At 37.3% G+C, this 21,575-nt stretch overlaps 1 protein-coding gene across 2 annotated transcripts; it reads right to left on the bottom strand.

Annotated features, from left to right (window-relative positions):
- Nucleotides 1-587: 587 nt before the first annotated feature.
- LOC149065624 (uncharacterized) lies at nt 588-13,820 on the bottom strand. 2 transcript variants are annotated; one of them, XM_089253631.1, is made up of 3 exons: nt 13,294-13,820; nt 9,008-9,527; nt 588-1,145 (listed from the first exon to the last, which is right to left on the bottom strand). In XM_089253631.1, the coding sequence occupies exons 1-2, from the start codon at nt 13,364-13,366 to the stop codon at nt 9,034-9,036; spliced, it is 567 nt and encodes a 188-aa protein (XP_089109757.1). In that variant the 5' UTR covers nt 13,367-13,820; the 3' UTR covers nt 588-1,145; nt 9,008-9,033. The 2 variants fall into 2 exon arrangements, with proteins under 2 accessions (XP_089109757.1, XP_089109758.1); XM_089253632.1 differs by lacking the exons at nt 9,008-9,527; nt 13,294-13,820 and adding an exon at nt 6,767-6,917.
- Nucleotides 13,821-21,575: the final 7,755 nt, after the last annotated feature.

Raw genomic sequence — 21,575 nt, 5'->3', positions numbered from 1 at the left:
ACACATTGCAGTGTGTATTAAGAATGTTCTTAAAACGCATTTTACAGAAGAACGTGTCATCAGTCGGCACTTCCCTAATCTATGGCCTCCCCGATCCCCGGACCCTAATTCATGCGATTTTCGGCTTTGGGGGTATTTGAAACGTCTGGTAAGTCGTAACAATCCAAGAACTTTACCTGACCTTAAAGGTTAAAGGAAGCATTTCACGCCACGTGATGAACATTTCCCCGCACACACTTCGGTCAGTTGTGGAACATGCCATCTTGCGATTTCACATGGTATCTGAAAATGATGGCCATCATGTGGAACATGTTTTGTTGCAGTAACAATTGTAAAAGTGTTTAACAATTGTTAAAATTGTAAACGTTTGCCTAGATGTGTCATTTCTAATAAAACGTCCTCTGGTGGCGACATGTGCAACTAATTTCCCCTCCCCCGAAGCAAATTCCAATCACTTCATGAAGTCCTCCACAAAATTTCAAAATTTTCTGATGACTAGTTTTGCCTGTAGGCTACTTTAAAATAGGGTCTTTTAATTATGGACGCCCTGTATATATATAGCGATCAAAATTGACTATCACAAGTAATTAATGCTTTTGCTGACATTTTTTTATTCATTATAATTGAGATTTCACAAAGAAAAGTACATAGTTTCATGTGAGAAATGAAGTTTCTTAGAAATTTAGCTTAATATCAATGAGGGTATCGACATCATCTTTCCAATTGAGTTTCAGAATTATGATTTCAAGCTGCCATTTCGTTGTTACGTTTTCTTCCGAGCCTGGGTGTGAAGGATGGACGTAATTGTATGGTTCGGACACCATCTCCGCTTCGTCTAAAACGGTAAGCTGGCTGATCGGAAATATTATGTTTTTCATCTTCTGATATTTCCCCATCTGACCGTTTCCTTAATGCTTCTTCTGATCGTCCGATATCTATGGGTACAAAGTATTGCCTTTCAGGAGTGATTAGTAGAGCTGCTGACCTTATTGCTGATACTTTCGGCTGAACATCTTTCTTGTTGTACGGCCAAGGTTCATCGAGCTCCGAATCGACCGAGAGGCCACTCATGTATCCTGCGTTGTCTTTCGGTGATTGTAGGCTCATTTGGGAAAATTCGGGAAAGCTTACTTGCTCGGACAAACCTGTCGAGAAATGAAGAGAGAATATAATTTTCTTTAACAAATGGGGACCCCATTTTGTTACATACCATTGCCCCATTTTGTTACATACCATTGCCCCATTTTGTTACATACCATTGCCCCATTTTGTTACATACCATTGCCCCATTTTGTTACATACCATTGCCCCATTTTGTTACATACCATTGCCCCATTTTGTTACATACCATTGCCCCATTTTGTTACATACCATTGCCCCATTTTGTTACATACCATTGCCCCATTTTGTTACATACCATTGCCCCATTTTGTTACATACCATTGCCCCATTTTGTTACATACCATACATTTTGTTACCAAGATTTTGTTCCCCATACATTACGCCCCATAGATTTTTAAATGGTTTAAAAATTCATTTAAAAAATGAAGGAATTGGTATATTTGAATGTGGTTTGCGAAAAAGTTATTCTCAGGAAAGTGGGGAATTGTTTTGGTACAGAAAAAATAGTTCAAATTTTTGCTGATAGAGAGCATTGCATGAAAGCAAATCACTGGGAATATACAAATCGGAGTCATAAAATGCAGGGTGGACGACTATACAGGATGCATAGCTAATACCTTGAAACCGCAAATTACTGGTGAACCGTTGATCCTAGAGGCATACTTCCAAATAAAAAAAGTATTCAAATAACGTGTGGACGTCATTCATATTTTAAGGGGTTGTATAGTCATTAAAATAAAAAGCTTAACCTTTTTATACAGACACCCTGAGCTCAAAATCTCAATTGGAAAGTTGCTGCTCTGTCTCCCCTGAAACCAACAAAAAAATTCCACGTTTCTAAGCGCAAAATTCGTTGAAGTATTTGAATTCAATAATCGGGGAAAAGTTTAAAAAAACAGCATAAATGAGAAAAAACCGTTTTCCATTAGTTTATGCTGTTTTTTCCCCAACTTTTCTAATTTTTGAATTCAAATATTTCCACGAATTTTGCACTTAAAAACGTGCATTTTTTTTTCTCTCTAGGGGAGACAGAGCAACAACTTCCTAATTTGGTTTTTGAGCACAGGGTGTCCATATAAAAGGATATTTTTTTTATTTTAATAACTATACTACCCGTTGCAATATGAAAGACGTATCTGAGACCTATACGTTGTGTGGATACTTTTTCTAATTGGAAGAAGTACGCTTCTTACTACACCCTGCCAGGTGTTATCTATGCACCCCATGTATCAAAGATCATTTCTGAATTTTTCAGTTACTGGCGTTTTTATATTAGTTTTCATTGGGATGTTGATATTGGTGGATAAAGCACTATAATATTGGTGAAGTTGTTTTACTTCATCTACGAATCACCGGCTGAAGCTTTACGAACGTTTCGGATACAGAAGAGATTGAAGAGAGGTTCAGGTCCAATCATTTCCGTTGGACTGGTTTTCCTGGCCCTCTATCGACAAAAATATGTTAATAAAAAAAAATTTTTATGTGCCAAATAGAATGCCTCTTCGTGAGAATAACTTTTCTTAAACCGCATTCGAATATACCAAGTCCTCCAATTTTTGTGAATTTTTTAACTATTTACGAATTTATAAGACACCCTGTAGAATCGAAGTAAAGAAATTCTTGAATTAAGAAATAACTGTACTTATAAAAATAGCATTGATTGGTGATATCAATCAATAATGATGTTTTGATGAAATGTTTGTCGTTACAAATGCGAGGGTCACTCTCTGAGTCACAATTACGAGGTTATTAGCAGCCCTCCATTTGAATGACGGCATAAAGGCTGAAAAACACTACACTAACGTAACATAATTATCCCGTCACGTCACTGTAGTGTGTTTCGGCCTTAAAAGCTATTGGGCCGGTTATCCGCTGAAGCTACCACGAGCGAAAAAAAGTCGCGTCGCGTGTATGCGCAAGACTACTATAGCAGTCTTGCGCATACACGCGACGCGACTTGTTTTCGCTCGTGGTAGCTTCTAGTGGACGACCGGCTTTATGGTGATTGCTCATGCAGGAATATAATTTGTGATGGATGAAGAGAAAAACAAAACTTTTGTCTTTCCAAGCTCCATAGTTGAACAAAAATTTTATCGGAGGGCGAGGTGAAATAACAATTGAGTGCAGAAAAATTAATCTCAATACGGCCCATTGCGAGTAATGAGTTTTTTGTGATTTCAAAACGCGGCTGGTATAAGTTATTCGTGCAAGGAAAGTTACGGAAACTTCACGAAAGCTTCTGGTGGCATTGCTCCTCAGAGTAAAATTCGGAAACCACTAACATGATTTTTAACACGGACTATAGTCTGGAGGATGAGGCACTCTTGAGATGATCCGTTGAAACCGCAATGCCCGGAAAGGTCATTTTTCTTAGCATTCATAATTTCGCGCAAAAACAACGTTAGCTCACTGTTACCAAGGTAAACAATAATGGGTAAAGTATTGTAAAGTTTGAGGACCGATTATGTTCAAGAAATATCAGGAGCAACCATAGGCATAAAATTATGGGTAAACATTAAGAGGGATATGGAGGTGTTTTTGTTAATGAAAATTGAAATGTTTGGTCGACTCTGGGTATTCAATCATCTGCAGGGCAGTGGCAGACCATTTTACATTAACATCAGAGAGAGGAAAAGGGAAAATCGTACGGTGTCAGATCTCTACTTAAATTCACGGGAATAGAGTTGCTGATTTTGATGCCAGATTGGTTGGAACAGCCCGAGAGGCGTGTAAGATGCTCGTCTACCATCGTGAAGGTTGCCGTCACGGCCACAACTTCAAACCCGGGGAAGGATATAGATAAGATATTTCTCCCGGATGAGTTTGAGGTGACCACCGATAGATGGCGTCTTCATTTCCAACTCATTAAGGGCAGTAAATTGCAATATATCGATATGGCCGGAGTTGATGTTTGGTAAAGTGGTTTTTGTTGGAAAAATTCCACCGAGTAAGTCAAAATCCGTTTTCAACATAGCCTTACAGGTATTGAAACCTTTATTTATGCATACAGTGCAGAAACCAAACAGCATTCGAATTTTAGGTCTATAAAGATAAACAACCCCTTACCAAAAAGGGCTAGATCTCAAAAACTTACAAAGCAACACTTTCTCTCTTTTTTTGCAAAAAATTCTAGAGCAAGTATCAATTTTACTCAAGAGTAACTACAGGAATAAAGTTATAAAAAATATATCGGGGAGGGTGGGGGGAATCGAACTCAAACTTCAAACAGGTATCATAGACATAGTGGCAAATATTGAAGTAGGGGGTTGAGGCTCGGGTCCATAAGCCTATGGGAGCACCGACCAAAGTCGGACTTACGTGAAGTGTTTTTAGCATCATGATGCTAGGAAGCATACTGCCCTCACAACTTTCAATTTTTCAACGAGTTCGAGTATTTTATTGTTGCTTATTCTACTCCACAGTTCAGACTGTCTGATTTCTTTTGTTTTTGTGAATCCAGAGGAGGTTTTCATGGTAACTAATTTGCAGATAGAAAAGTTTCTAGGCCTTTTTGCCAAGATTAAAGTATAGATACAAGTAGTGGTTGATGGGATGAATGACATTTTGAAGACCGCGCAGTTGAGGAATTCTAGAATTATTTTATAGTGGTGGAAAAACTCTGTAAGGCGAGATAAAAAATTGCGATTTAAAAAAAAAGCAGGTCTACGAGTCAGAATTTAAAAAAAATTTTTAAACTTTTTAAAATTTTGAATTAAAATTGTCTAAGGCTGGGATTGAACTATAAAAGTTTGATAGAATCGCTTTTATAAAACTTGAAAAATCCAGCCAATTAAGCTCATAGGTTACATTCGAGAAATTGCAACTGATAATCTCACTGGTTGAATTTTTCAAATTTTATAAAAGAACTTTTATAGTGTAATCCCAGCCGAATAGAGGTCAAGAAATGGACAAGATATACAAGGATTCCCAAACTTTCGCGTTCTGGCCACCCTTGGCAATAAATTTCCTCTCGGAATGAATTTCTAAATTTCTCGAAGCACCTATGCCTAGCCGAGGGTCACTCAAATGGCACCCTAAAATGAAACGACAGATCGTCGGGGATAATTCCAAATTTACTGCATTCTCGCACAGATGGCCGCCAACTTGACTAGCACTGTCATTCTGCTAGGCCGCATAGTGTGTTATTTTGCTAATCCAGCGAGAGAAAAAATTGTTTCCTATATTTTTAACTACTCGTTGAGGATTTTTTTAGTCTTATTGCTTACATAATACATCAATGAGCATACATGCTTGTAAACATTTAATTATTTATCATATATAATTTATAACTAAACTATAATAAATATTCCGAAATACCAGGTGGGTACAAAAGAAATACCCATTTTCAAAAATCTATATGAAATATAAATACAACGCAAATAAATCTAGGCGCCAGAAAAAATTTTTAGGCGCCAAAAATTTTTTAAAAGAATAAAAAGGTCCAAAATAATGGGCGTAGTGGCCTTCTTTCATGTTGGCAGATATATGCTGCTATAAATTCCAAACATTTGGTGCTCTCTCAATTTAATAACTACACAAAGATAATTTTAGGCGCCAATACCATTTTTTTAGTCGTCATGGTGACCCGGCACCTAAGATTTGTCCAGCTGTGGTATATATACAAAACTACTACGTAGCTGCATATGTTACTTCCACAGCCCGAAGTGCGGCCAATTCGCGAAGAGGCCGGCCACTTCATGAATTGGCTGAGAGTTTTGGCGAAAGTCCGATTTTGAGAAATGATTCGAGCTTTGGCAGGCAAATTCACAAATTGGCCGGAGATCCCTGGCCAAAGTTTGATGTAAGGCGGTCCAGTAGGTGTCAGATAGGTGTTTTTCATCGCCAACGCGTGATACAGGGCTATATACAGTGGCTGTATTTGATTAGCTCCATGTGACGAGTAAAACTATAAAAATAATAATATAGACATATAGTTCTGTCTTCTAGTATCATGTCTTTTGTTATCGAACTTTGGCCAGAGATCTCCGGCTAATTCGCGAACTGGACAATTTCGGGCTTTGGAAGTAACATACATATTAATGTACTTTCAAGCATTTTAAAGAAAATTATGGTTGTCCTATGTACAAACTTGCAGTCACCAGGTAGATATAAATGACTTTCTTTCAGATAAGTTGAAAACTGAATTTTTTCCTCCTAGATGGTCGAAATTACACCCCGTGAACTTCTCCGAAGTCGATCGAACACTATTACCATTCGCTACGTATATACAGTATTATACGTATTAATTATTATTTTACATTAAAAATGTATTGTTTCATAATATATACACAACTATTTTAAGTAATATTTCATCACTTTAAATCAAGATGCACTTGATTTGATATTTTCAATAAAATACTATGAGTTGCAGTAAAAAGAATTATTTCACACCAATATTATCAATAAATCAATCACTGATCAAATCACCACTTATCGTACATGATCACCTTATCGTATGATCACCACTTATCGTAAGTCACGAGTTTATCAGATGTAATAGAATTTTCGTTTTTTTTTTTTTTTTTGACGCGAATACCTATATGGTTAACCAATTGTAAGCATCACCATATGACCGTTGGTAAAACTATTTTGATCAAGGCTATGATTTAGCAACACAGGTATTTTAACTACAAAAATCACTTACCATCAGTATTCGAACAGCTGATGGTACAAACGCTAAAAATATGCGCCAGAATTCCAAGAGATATCAAGTTGATGCCTTTCATCATTAAAATTCAAACTCCGACTTGGAAATGAAGAAGGTGGTAGAACGTGCGTTGACCAAGCCCAAGCCAGTATAGTATGAGAAATACCGAACAGAGGTGGTGGCTTTTATAAGTCCCTTCTCTATATAAGACAAAGAATGCATCCACCTCTGAAATTTATCCGACCAATGATATCATTGTGGTAAAAGCTACAGAAAGGCTCTAGTTAAGCTACAGAAAAAGAATTCGTGAGCAGAAATACCATTTATTGGATTAGCTTCGATTTTCAGGAAATTATTTGATGCCTCTAAAACCTATCGGGTGTTTTTGCATTTCCAAAACCGATTTATACTCTTTACATTGACGTTTCTATTTGTTTTTATCGGTCGGTCCTATACACAGTTAGTATTAATATCTGTATACGAGTATTTATACATAGATATGGCATGGACAAATCCCATAATGTTTGCTTTCGACAAAAACACATAATACCGCGTTCCGATTGAGTTCATTTTAAGTCAAGATTTTGTTTTTGGTATTGAATTTTAATAAAAGTATACAACTATAGGCTATATACAGGGTATCTTGGAATGCACTGCGGTTTTTGGAAAACAATATCAACAGAACGGTTATTATTGTTAAAAAAATGATCCAGGCCACAAAGTATGCTGTGGACGCTGTACTTTTTTGTTACAAAATCTTACCGATAGATCACGCTGTGACACCACAAATTGTCATTTATTATCAAATGAAAATTGCTGGATAATAATTGATAATTCTGGGACAGTATTTTGAAGTTTGCCGTCAGTCATAATATTATTAGGGGTAATTTTAGAGTGAAGTTGGCCAATATATTTTCTCTAAAGTAGAAAAGTAGGATAGTTTGGTGCCATGACGTGATAATCGAAATGTTCCTCCACGAAATAAAAAACTTGAGCAGTCCGGTGGGCCTTGCGGGGCAGTGGAGTAGCTAGAAATTTCTTTCGGGGGAGGGAATTATCTGGTGTTTCGGGGGGGGGGGAGAATGCCGACTAAATGCATGGGCCCACCCAGGCACGGTCTATGGCATCAAGTGCAGGAAAGGCTTCACAAAAATGAGAATTGGTTGAAATTTTCGAGTAAGCATGTACATTTGCCAGGTGGAGCTTCAGAAAAATCACTGGGCCCGTGGGCCTATGATGTTCTTATGAAAGCTCTGGGGGGAGGACCAACGTAACAGAATAATAGACTTAATCATGTTATTTCATAAAAATTAGCTATTTTCTAATATCTCGGGTGAGGACTGGACCCCCCTGGTCCGTCCCTCTCGCTACGGCTTGGGGGCCTTGCACCATTTTGCATAAACTAGAAAATCTTTGCTCCAGGATTTGATTCGTTCAAGGCATCATGGGTGACCCTCTGCCAAATCTATCAGTTCTATTTCGTACTATCAAAAGGATAGCTTCTTTAGAGAAATTTTGTGGCATGCCATACAAAAATTTGCCATAAGAATCACTTCTTTAACACTGAATGATTTTTTAATACGTTACAGTTGCTTTTTTAAGGGGTGTCACTTCCTTTGAAGTCGAATTTTCAAAAATAAATCAAAAAATATTTCATTCAATTGCAAATAAAATACTAAAAATTTCGTGTCAATCGGTTGATTTGTTCTTTCATAATAAAAGAAAGAAACAATGTGTGAATTATAGTGTAAACCTATACAAGAAAAAACACTTTGAACGTGATTTTCTCAGATTGCAGTTTTTGAGCTCATCCATAAGATTAAAGAAAAACTACTGCCCCAAAAATTTTGAAAATTTTGCAGAAATTTTTATTCAATATGTGTTAGTAAAATGGACCTCGGATTTAGCAATTGACTAATAGAAAGTATTGTTTTAAAAATGTTGAATTTAGATTTTTTTTTTAATTTATATATACTTTTTCAAACTTTAAAAATTCATAAAATTCTAACCAATGGTCAGATATCCAATTCCGAGATCCATTTTATTAACACATGTCGAAGTCGAATAAACATTTCTGAAAATTTTCAGAATTTTTGGTTTTTTTTAGTCGACTTCAAGGGTCATGACACCGCTTAAAAAACTGTCAAACTGCCATTCTGTTTCAAGGCAGCCTATATCTCTTTCATAAGGTTTTGATGAAGCAAAAATTATCCGTTTTATATAACCATTCATACTTACTTGTTGGCACATCATGCCTCCAAATCTCAGTTTTTCTGAATGATATAATTGTTGTCAAGTGATCTTTTGCGACCAAGTCTCGGTATGAAGGAGGCCCGTAGACGAAAGTCTTCGTCAAATTTGCTACCGGCCCGACCTACTCGAACGTTGCTGTTCATTAACCTGTTCAAAAACTGATGCAGTTTTTCAGATTGAAGTGTGCCGTTGTCTACGTCCAAAACTGTGTCGTCGTCAGTCGCCCCTATATGACGTTGCAAAATTTTATTAAGAGCTCCAGCACTTCGCAGACGTGGTTTTACAAGAGCTTTTGGCATGTTCTTTTTACCTCTGAACGGTGAATACGGAATTTCTTCAGGATAAGATGGAAAGTGGTATCGATCGCGTGAATTCATAGTCTCGGCTTTTGATTCGCAATCTTCTGAAATTGTATTTCTCGCTGCAGCGTTGGGCCGTTGTTCGTTTCGAGGTAACCATCTGAACATGTAAGACGCATCTTTCGAAGCTTTCATTTTGCAAGCACCTGCAATACAAATGAGCATCTCATATACGGACACTACATTTTTGCAGTTACAGAAGCACGATGAAACGTAACAAAATTAACTTAATTAATTACATAGAAATATTACACTCGAACCATTTTAGACTGACGTTGCGTTTGCGCCACGCTTTGTTTATCCCTTTAAGCGGCAAAGACGAGATATCTTGCCTCTTATTTTAGCATCAACAAGTTCGAATATTTTGTAAAGTTGATTTCTCAATGGAACACATTTCCCTGTACCCCATAGTTTGCACTTGCTGAAAATCGGAATAAAGCCTACTTCATTAAAAAAGATATGGCATTTTGAGGGGGGGGGGGGTGATTTCTAATTGCCGCTTAAAGAGTTAAAAAAATTTCAATTAATCTTCATGCAAATTTTTGTATGAAATGAACATTTTTGAAAATTAAAAGGTCTAATAAGAGCGCCATAGTACTGTTAAAATTTGTTTACAAAGAAACTTAGTTTTTTATGACTCCTCAAAATGAAATTTTTGGAAATTTTATCCTGGTTTTCGATCCGGAATTTTTTTTCTATAACAACAATGAAATAATATTTTTTTTAAATAGAAAACAAAAGTTTTTTCTTAGTTTTTGATGCATGGTACATGAGGTTTCCGAAAATCATAATAGCTAATTATTTTAATTAAATTAAGTTAATTAATTTATACTAATTCAAAAGTTAATTAAACGGAAATTTACATTAATTAGAAAGAAAAACATGAAAAATCAATATCCACAATTTTTTGAAACTTCTCAAATATGTTATTCAAGTAACCTCACATAAAACAATTGTGCAATTCGGCCACGAATCGGAAGAGCGGTCAAAAATTGGTTAAGAACAGGGGCGGTGCGAACGGTGCAATTTGACAAGGTGCCAAATGATAAGGGGCACCAAAACACGTTCGATATGATATACATTGCTGTAAAAAGGGTTTTCTTTAGGTACGTTTTAAAAATATAACTGTATAAAATATACATGAAAAATGACCGAGATGAGAAAAAAATGAAGGTTTGAGTGCATATAATATTATGGTTATTTTTCGAAATGAAAATAATCGATGGGCAGTGCACCTATATACGCACAGTACACAGCGGTTTTGATCACATAAAAATAGACACACACACTTGAGCTCTTTCTTTTTCGTTTGCCCCTGCAGGAGATTTTGGGGAAGACAACCTTCTTTCTTTTTTTGCTGTGCTGTAAAAAATAAAAGAATAGAGAAATGTCCCTCGGTCACTCAATTTTTCAGTTAACGAGAGAAAGAGTGTTTCCTGTGTTGCGGGGAGTATTACAGAAATTGGAGATGTTTTTTTTATTTTGAAAAGATTTTGAGCCAGAGGCCTTTCGTGCCTTTTTTCCCGACTTGTATTAAAAACACAAAATCGAATCGCCAACATAGTACAGTATTTCAAAAAAAATGAATGAACTAAAACGTATGATCTGCTGACCATTTTAAATAAGGATCCTGCACTTGGGCCTCGTTCCTACCTGTTACATGAGGAGAAACGAAAATGTGCTCCCTCTCTCTCACACGAGAAAACCCGTGCACTTTGCCGCCCCCGATCACCGGTCCGTCTCCCGACTCGCCATACTTTCCTGGTAGTGCAACCAGGGGCAATAGAAAAGCGTGTGTGCTCTAGAAAAGCGTCAAATCCGAAGTGAAAGGGCGAAAAAAAATTAGGAAAAATTATTTGTGTCCGCTGTAGAAGGGGCGCCAAGTCTGAGGTAGAAAGGGTGAAAAAAGTTAGGGGAAATGATTCCTGTCCCCTCTAGTAGTAGCGTCAAATCCGACGTAAAAGGGGCTGAAGAAATTACAGAAAATGATTTCTGCCAGCTTTAAGAGAGCCAAGTCTAAGGTAAAAGGGCAAAATAATTCGACATGATATGTTATGACATAAAATATCGCTGTTCCTTTGAACGCATCAAACGAAGCGATTGAAACAAAAGTTTGTTTTTTAATTAGGGGAGGTCAGGGGCACAAAAATAGGTCCCGCTCAAACCATGCAATAAAATGCAACAAACCATGCATACACAACTGAACATCCTTTCGGAGTTTCATGGATCTTGTTCCAGATACCCGGTGAGTAACGGTAAAGCCTCCTGTGAGGCACCTAGACAGTATTTCTATCTAGGAGAAAATAATGAGGAACTTACGTTGAAAATTCAATTTGATTTTTTTTAAAACAGCTTTTGTAAACCAGATTACACAATCATACCCCCCCCCCCGCAGCGGTTCTGAACCGGCGCTCCACGGAGCCCTTGGGGCTCCTTGTGCACTCTCCAGGGGCTTCGTGCCCGCTCGAGGAAAGTAAAAAAAACAGTAAAATTAAAAAATAAATTATATAAATGTTTTTAAATAGTAAAAATAAATCAGTGACTTTGATGAATAATTAAAAAATTGGCCTACGGGGCTCCGCCATAGAATTTTTCTACTTAAAAGGGCTCCGTGTGTGAGGTTGAGAAAAAAGGTTGAGAACCACTGTTCTAGAGTATTAGGTATGTTCAGAATGTCCTAATTTTATTAAAAGGAAAAATATTTCGATATTTTGTGAAATACACACTTTTTGAGTCCAACACACTTTATGCAAATTTTTTTTATCCAATAAGAATCTCGAGAAAAGACTGAAATGCTTATTTATCTCAGACGCACTGTCAAATTCGAGATTTTCTAACTTGCAGATTCTTGGGGTGTTCTAATTTTTTCAAACAAACGCGTACATATATAAATAAATTTTACTTTCGTAGTATCTTAATATAAAAATGTAATTTTATCTAAACAATAAAACTTAAACGTTTTAAGTATTTATGTAATGTACTGTATGTGTGAAGCAGTCATTTCTTTTATATTATGGCGTCTGAAGATGTATGGTTTTAGGTACAGATCCATACAGTAAACAGGTGTCGAATGAATATAAATGGATGGAATTCTTATTGTGTTGAAGAGAAAGCTGCGTGAGAAGTAAATCCATTCACGCAGCTAAATTTTTTTTTTCCTTATCTGATTGGATTATCTTTTGTGTTTGTCAATGATAAGTCAGTCTTTTTCCTGGAAGAGTATCGAGAAAATCTACTTAGCCCTTCCCTTTACCGTGACTATAGATCTTGTTATTATCTGTGTTATAATGTGTACATGTAGTGTACAAGTAGTGCAAATGTAGATACCGTTTATATTATGATTGATTTTTTGAACTATATATTTTGTTGTGCATTTTATATTCAATGAACTTATCAATAGTTCTTAGTAAGTTTTAATATTCTGAGAAACTAGTGATTTGTGAGAAACTAGTAAACGGGGTAATTTGAAACGTACAGTAAGGGCATTTTCGAGCCCATGGCAATATTTTTGTCAATGTTTTCTGCTTTTTTTCGGAGATTATTTTCTCTCTCACACATATATACTTCTTCAGCCTTTTTTCACTTACAAGTAACATCAACAATAAGTTTTCATTATATCGTAAAATCTCTCTACGAGAGTTCTTTATAAAATTTTTTGTAAAGCCTCCGTTTGGATTTGTTAAGAAAACTGGAGCTCGGAAACTTACTAACATCATTCAAAATTGGATCGAAGTTTCATATTCGATCAATGAATTTTAGTAAAAAAAAGGTTGCTATCAATAAGACAATAATTCGTAACGTACAATGCACGTGTTGACGCGATGTTACATTTGTTTACATTTGAATGGAAATTTTTTGCTCGTTTTTAAAAATACAACTATAGGAAAAATGGAAGATTTCGAACTCACTTACCATGAAGCAGTGCTGCAATGATCAAAACCACTTTTAAAGGATTCATTTTTGTGCAAGTAAATCTTTTAGCCATCGCTTTAGAAATAAAACGATTAAATCTTTTATAGTGTTTCCAGACTTGAGTTTAGTCGAGAGGCAACACTCGGCGAATTCATCAAGATGGTATTTCAGCTGCGTAAAGAATTAAGAAACTGAACGAAAAATAGGTAGAGATAAGAGAAGATTAAACAGAGAGCAAGAGCCGAAATTATAACTTTGTACAGAGATCGGCAGCACAATTTATATGATGGAGCCGAACAAAAGAAAATGAGTTTTATGTCCAGCCCCAAAAGCAATCTATGAAAGGTGGAGGAAGGAAATTGAAATTAATAAGCGCCCCGGGGGTTGTAACCTCAGTAATGGAGAGCCAAATGGGCCTGGAAAAAAGGTTTTGTTGTTTGTGTAAGAAAAGAATTCGAGTATATAGCCAACGTAATACTATCACCCACATTTTGATAGCGTAAATAAGGTAAGGTCAGCATTTGCCGCAAGAATTTGTGCTTATTACAAGACGTGGTGAGAGGCAACAAATTTTCTTCTGGCCAAAAGATTTAGAGGGATTAACCGCACAAGAAGAGTCTTCTTAAAGATATATTCCCCAACACCGAAATACTTTTATTTAGTTAGCAACGAAACTCGAACATCTTTTACACAGAAAAAAAAATGTAATTAGTGCAACTTTATTCTTTACCGAAACCGGATTAATTCAATACGGTATTTTATTAAGCTCTCAGCAATAAAAAAATGACTTGTTTTTTATTTACCCGCAGATTTAGTGGCATATGCATATAAGCACGTTTCGAACACGTTTATCTGAAAATGGTAATTTTGCGTATAATGTTGAATTAGCAAAGTATTGCCTTCACGTGCACTGTATTATGTGAAAAAACGTCTGGATAAGGAAAAATTACAGGTCTCTAGAAAATTCTCTATCTCCGCTTTTCATAAAAGGGTATTTTCAGTACATATACAGGATGTAAAAAAAATATTATGTATCATATTATATATCACTATGTGATAAACAACAAAAATCATTGAGTGGCCCCCATCCAGGGTCCCCGAAATGGAAACCTGTGATCTTTTCCATGGGGGCTCCGACCTGGAGGCTTTTCAAACATCCCCTGTGAGAGCCACGAAAAATTTTCATTTGTATTCATTTTACCAACGAATAAAATCCAGGACCCCCGGCCAATTACCCGGGACCCAATACGTAGGTTTTTAGTGGAGGTGGGCCAAAACTGGATTTATCTCGGGCTTCCGCTGTTGAAAATTTTACTATGTTAAACAACAAAAAACCATTGAGATTCATCCAGGGCCCCCGAAATGATGCCAGTCAACTTTTCCATGGGGGCCCCGACCTGACATTTTCGGACATCCCCCCTGTGAGGGCCGCGAAAATTTTTTATTTGTATTCATTTTAACAACGAATAAAACCCAGGTTCGCCCAACCAAGGACCCGGGGCCCGATTCGCAGATTTTTATGGGGGCCCCCCAGACTGGATATATCTTGGGCTTCCGCTATTGAAAATTTTTCAATGTTAAAGCAGCGAGAAAACAATGACATTCATCATGGGCCCCTGGAAATGAAACCTTTAACTTCCCCGTGAAGGTATATGTGCAATGCCCCGCCCTAGGTACCCCGACGCTGTGTGTTGGGAGCACTGGTGATATATGTATATGATACATACCTCTGGGCATGGCCTCCCAAAAGGTCAGTTCTGACAGGGGAAGGAACGATTCTTATCTCTTTTAGAATTTTCTCACACTGCACATTAACCACAGAGGGGCCGTGAAAAAGCTGGTTTGATAGCCCGCCAAGTATCCCAGCCCAGGGACCCTGCTGCAGGATGTGGGAGCCATGCCTCTCGGTACATACACATAATTTGGTCCCGATGGGTCAAACGGTTCCCGATATATTCAAGAATTAAATTAAAATTTGACCCAAAATCATAACCGATTTCCGTAACATAAAATCGTCACTAGTTTCCGTAGCATAGAAACGGGCCCTTTTCGAGTTTGTGATTTTGTATACCATAGAATATAGATATAATATGCTGGATGCATAGGCAGTGCCGTCTAAACGCATGGGCCCACCCGGGCATAGCCCGGAGGCCTCAAGGGAAGAGAGTCCTCAGGGAAATTAGAACCGGTCGAAATTTTCGAAAATTTGTCGGGTAGGGCGTCAGAAAAATCACTTAGCCCGGGGCCCCATGATGCTCTTAAGACGGCCCTGTGCATAGGGTGTATGACATTTTACTAGCGTACCGTTGATCCTAGAGGTATACTTCCAATTACAAAAAGTTTTCAAATAGCATGTAGTACTCAGATATGTCACTCGTGTTTCAAGGGGTTGTGTAGTTATTAAAATAAAACGAGTAACTTTTCATGCAGTCCCCGTGTGCCCCAAAACCCAATTAAAAAGTTATTTCCCTGTCTATCTTGATGCTAACAAAAAAAATTCCATGTATCTAAGTGCAACATTCACTGAGATATTCGAATTCGAAAAACGGAGGAAAGTTCGGAAAAAAAACAGCATTAAATGCTGGTAAAGCGGTTTAACCGCATTTAACGCTGTTCTTTCCCTACTTTCCTCCGTTTTTCGAATTCGAATATCTGTCAGTGAATTTTGCACTTAGAAACAGGGTTTTTTTTTTTCATTAGGAGAGACAGGGCAACAACTTTCTGTTTGGGTTTTTGAGCATACGGGGACTGTATAGAAAATTATTATTTTTTATTTTAATAACCTTACAACCCCTTGCAACATGAATGATATATCTGAGTACTGCACGTTATTTGGATACTTTTCTAATTGGAAGTATACCTCCAGGATCAACGCCAGTAAAATGCCATACCCCCCGTTTGCTAAGCACCCTGTATATCATTATAATTATATTATTTCTCATATAATATAAGATTATACATCATATAATCATATCCTTATGCACCCTTTATCTTTTGAACCATTGGTGACAGAATTATACTTCGCGTTAAAAAGTATCCAAATAACGTGCCCATTTTGTATGTCATTCATTTTACTTGGGGACGTCTTTGTACAACTACTTAACCGTACGTGCGCCTCGTACACATTCTTTTGCGGAATTTTTAACGAATCGGTACATGTCGGAACGTGTTGTGTATGTATATGCATTGTTCTAACGTATTTATGTTGTCGGAGTTGTGCTTGTTTCGTGTTTTCGATAGTGATATGCCATCTGTCTTTCACATTTTTAATTGAAGATGATAAATACTTAAATTTCCATGTTATGTAAGTTTTCCGTTGAAGGTCTGCCTGCTTTCTGGACTTACCCAAATGGGAGACCAGATCGCACGCATTCGTGCCTCGAAGTTGGAAAACCAACTTCAGCCGACCACCATTGCGTCGCCAATGGGGTTTGAACCTGAATCCTCACGATGCCGACACGACTGCACAGCGGCGCGTCTATGTACTGAGTTTAATTTTTTACACGATCCCCCCGTCCTATAAAAAGTCCAATTAGAAAGTGTTTGTCGTGTCTCTCCTGAGGCACCCCAAAAAAATTCCATGTTCTGAAGTGCAATATTAGCCAAGATATTAGATTTCAAAACGCTGAAAATGAGGGAAAGAGCAGCAGCTATTAAAGGGCAAACTCGAAAAAAAATTCGCAACATTGTCTTGCAGTTAAAGTTTATTAAAACTTTTCTAAATTCTGATATATTCCCTTAAATTTGAATCAATAATGTGGAAAATTAGTCAAACAAAGTTGGACCAGGATCCCAATTCCTCGCTTGAGATGTGTTAAACGAATTTAAAAGTAGAGCCGAAATATATCGGCACCTTGAGCGTCTAATGCAGCGTTCCTCAAAGTGTGCGTCGCGGCTATTAAGGACATGGGCCCCATATCCTACTTTACCGCACATGAACTCCAGTCATATATCGCCATATGGCAATTTCCAACTTGCGGAGTTTGGGGTGGGAAATGAAGGTGCCATCTATCGGTGGTCGCCCCAGGATCGATAGGTAAAGAACTTTTCTGATGTTCTTTTGGCCGGATTCGAACCCATGGACCTTGACGGGAACCTTCATAGTGGAAGACGAACATCTTACCACTGCGCCACTCGGAGCAGGGCCCTTAGGCTGTGATCTTTTGTGGGCCATCCGGTCAGACTCCATGGGCCCTTCTATAGTTAACTTATAGTGTGAAAAGCCAAAAATGATGAGAATTGTCTCGGGCCCCAGGGCTAGAGCCCTGTCAGCCCCGCCCTTGTGGAGGCCATGACTAAGGGTGTCTCCAACCTTCGTCACGGGCATTGCGGTGAGCTGAAGATACTGATTTGTGTGCCTTTTTATGCTTTGAAGTGGTTCTTTTATAAGTGAAAATATCTACAAAACACTCTCCTGGGGGAACCGCAGACGAACCATGAATTGGGCAAGGAAGCCGCGGGTGACAAAACTTTGAGAGCCACTAGTCTAATAATTAAAAATGCTTTGAAAATCGAATTTTTATCATAGGATCTCATATCCAAACCGTATTTCCAAAAGTTCGTGTATCTGTATTTGACTGAGTTTTTGCGAGTAACTGACAAACGTGTTCGAACGTCTCGCAGCATATTACTTTAATATTCGTATTCCCAGACCAGGCCGCAACTAAGAGAGGGCATTGGGGTCCAGTGCCCCATGAGCTAGACCAAGAAGAGCGCTGTGTTTACTCTTTTTCCGTTCAAAATAACATTCAAGAGGGGCGCCGAAATGGATACCTACCCCACGCGACAGAGTAAATGTTAATTTATAGTTGCAGCCCTGCTTCCAGAGACATAAGCGCTGCGTTATTAGAAATAGTGTGAGGGCTCAAAAACATTAGCCTAAACCCAATATTTCTATAGGTACAGTGTTATGGAGATAGTGGCAAAATAAAAATAAATAAAAATTGGGGGCTCGTGCCCATGGGCCAGATATAAGTTTTCGCCTATGTCCAGAGGAGGACATAAACGCATTAATACGGCCCACAAGCCTCTTCCCCCTCCCCAAATATTTACAATAACTTTAGGCTCCTGTACAGTACTAGCATACCTAATCCTTTTTCCATGCGTAATTTCCAAATTCCCTATATTTTGAAAGTCTTCGGGAATCAGAAAATTGGATTTTTCCCGAGAATTCTCGGGAATTCCAGCAATCACTTATTTACAGTGAAAAACCCCATTTATTCGACGTTTAGGTTCGTCCTTGATTATTCCCTTTTTTATGTTGAAACATTTCGTTTATGCCTTTTATGCGCCGCCGACAACTTCACTTGCGCGACGTTTTCGTTTAGACTCGAATCCCAAATTTTCTTAAAGGGTACAGGTCTGCTAATAAGAAAACGTACAACAAATATCGGTTCACTTTCACGTAGAATTTCCTTTCATTTCGGTGCTTTACTACCTTTGGCTATGTCAAATTCACTGTTCGTAATGTCATGAAAAAGACAGGGAGAGGAAGAGCTGTGATTGTGTGTGTGCTCAAGTCATTAAATCAAAAATTAAGCGCATTAATTCCGGGGAGCAACTCAGAATTGATTCAGAAATCAAAATTTCTCACACTAAGCTCAAGAGAAGAGTACCCACAAGTCTAAAACACTTCATGAACTATCATACCCTAGGTCAGGGTTTTCCAACTGGTGTTCCGTGAGAACATTTTTTGGATTCTGCGGAATCAAAAGTGACGGAAAACCCTAAGAAACCCGGAACCCTGATAGCTTCAAAATTTTTCTTTTTACTGTTTCACCTGAAGCAATTTTTTATTTTTATTTTTGTTGAGAACGTGTACTCTGAAAAAATTTGGATATCATATTGATATCGACACCTAGGAGACAAACATTATTCGTGTTGGCTCCTTTCTTTCTTCCTATTCCCACACACACAAGTCCTTCAGACAACAACAAAGTCAAGAAGACTTCCTGGGAATTGGCATTCCCGAAACTCAAGAGCTATATTTGGATTTTATGAGGGTCTTCCTGCAAAGATATCAAACTTTTAAATTGCTTCTTTGCGTTCTGTGGTCCTCCCGTCTCTCTTTTTACGATCGACAATTGAGCTAGCTTCATGATGTCGGATTCTTATCGCTTTTCTGATTAGAAAATCCTATATAGCAATCGTGAGACAGAAAAAAGGAGAAAGGCTTTCTAACTATATATATAGCTCCTGAGGTTATTTTTCCCATTCTACAGATTCTTTACCATAAAATGGAACCACTTTTATACGGCGTTCAAGAAACCACGGTAAAACGTCGTATAAGGGTGGAAATCGTACAACTGAAACTTCGCTGAAAATGCCCTTTCCCATAGACCTCAAAGAAAATGTCACAAAAATTCAACGGTTTTAAAATTGAATTTGGTTTGTTATACTTTATATAGGCTAATAACCATTCTTGAGTGAAATTACCCACATTAAATTTTTTCAAAATCATATAAATTACATAAATAACTGTAATTCACATCACATCACCATTGCTTAAATGTTGAGTATTGTTGTATTATACTCCGGTAGATTTGTGAAAGAAAAAAAAAAATTTTTTTTTTTTTTTGGTTTTCCATACCTAAGCAAACTAGATAATGTCAAAGCAGATAAGCATCGAGTCCAGCTCTTTAAAAGTTGTCTAAAAGAAAAGAACCGAAATACTCTTCATCAGTGTTTCTCAAACCGTGCGTCGAGGGGGCACTCAGGGATCTTTGCTGTCGGGGGACCTTTGTCAAGGGCTCGTGGTAAGCTTTCGACATTGCTGATTGCCTTTTTAGTGCTTTGAAGGGGAAAAATCAATTGTCACGTTTTCTTCATTCAACCAGTTCATTAGATGGCACGTCTACAAAACACATATTTTGCCATAAAAATTAAATTAAAAAAGTGTCGCAAAATTTTCTTCACACACATAATTATGTATACAAATAAAACCAACACATTTGAAGGAAACATTTTATTTTCTGGATATTATGCTGAGGTGAACTCGGAAAGAAAAGTCACCTTGTCCCCTCGAGTCCAGGTGGAGACAAGGTGACTTTTCTTTCCGAGTTCACCTCAGCATAATATCCAGAAAATAAAATGTTTCCTTGATATCTTGGGCTGGGTAAAAGCCATCTATCTCTCAAAACCAACATTACCGATCAAATGCTTAAATTTTGGTAAATTCAAATAATTCATTTACGATTTATCATATTTACTAATACGACCTGGAGATTATACATAATCACCGATAAATGTGATTAAGTCTTGGTATATGAACAAAATCTATTAAACTTCTCAAAAATGGTTATGCATAATCACCAATTTTCTCACTTTTATCGAGCGTAATCTGTACATAAATATCAAATATAATACGTTGCTACATGTGCGTGTTAAATATTATGCTGTTTGATCCAGCCCACATGATGCCTCAGTCGTTGGCAGGAGAGAGAGAGGTCACATACACATATGAAAAAAAAAAACTCGAAAAAATAGCTTGTCGTCGTCAAACTAGACATCAGTCACGTTGAATGCACGATTTAGCACAAGGCCGTAGCGAGGGGGGCGACTTGGGGGTCTGGTTCCTCCGAAATATGAGAAAATGACCGAAAAAAGGGAAAAAGATGGCCAAATCTATTGTTCTATCACTTTGGTTCCCCCCCCCCCGAACGAAATTTCTGGCTACGGGCCTGTTTCAGCACATCAGAATTAACTCATGAAATAAACCAATAATTTACTGATTTGAAATCTGAATATTTATGCTGATGAGGAAGGAGTCATCATTGTTTACCAAAATATTTAAACTCTTCTTTTTTTCCCTTCAAATGAATAGTTTTGTCACTCCGCCCATTTCCTCTGGAATAAATCGTTTGAAGGGTAGGCCCACGTCTTAAAATTTATCATACTTGTTGATTTATCGTATAACATGAATTTGAATCCTCACCATAAACATTATAATTGAAAATAATGTGAAGAGCAAAATTTTTACTTTCCCGTCTGAATAAAACCTTGCTTTAAAATTTTTCAAAAGCACATTAATATGATGCAGGGATAAAAAAAATCAGAATAAAAAATAACGGTTAAATAATAACCGAAAATTTGCCTGCAAAATATTTCGTTTATTAATTCGGTGCTACGATGAAAAAGTATAAAGAATATTTTGGTTGAAAAAAGAGAAACATGGTTAAAATCTAATTAATTATGATTTTATGAAGTATTGTGTAATCATTTTTTATTTCCCGGTTATATATGTTCAAACACATACTAAAATTCTGTTGCAAAAGTTTACTCTA

Source organism: Pholcus phalangioides, unplaced genomic scaffold (assembly GCF_987345545.1).
Source record: "Pholcus phalangioides strain wild (caught in Gottingen) unplaced genomic scaffold, Ppha-v1.0 ptg000039l_1, whole genome shotgun sequence".
In the NCBI taxonomy this organism is placed as follows: Eukaryota; Metazoa; Arthropoda; class Arachnida; order Araneae; family Pholcidae; genus Pholcus; species Pholcus phalangioides.
The sequence above is the reverse complement of the archived record's forward strand: the minus strand, read 5'-3'. Positions and strand labels throughout refer to the sequence as shown.

What these genes read in the sequence shown, in the direction of transcription:
- LOC149065624 (XM_089253631.1), bottom strand. Translation starts at nt 13,366, where the DNA reads ATGGCTAAAAGATTTACTTGCACAAAAATGAATCCTTTAAAAGTGGTT. An exon ending in CATTGCAGCACTGCTTCATG is followed by an intron (nt 9,528 to 13,293) that starts GTAAGTGAGTTC and finishes TTTGTATTGCAG; the next exon opens with GTGCTTGCAAAATGAAAGCT.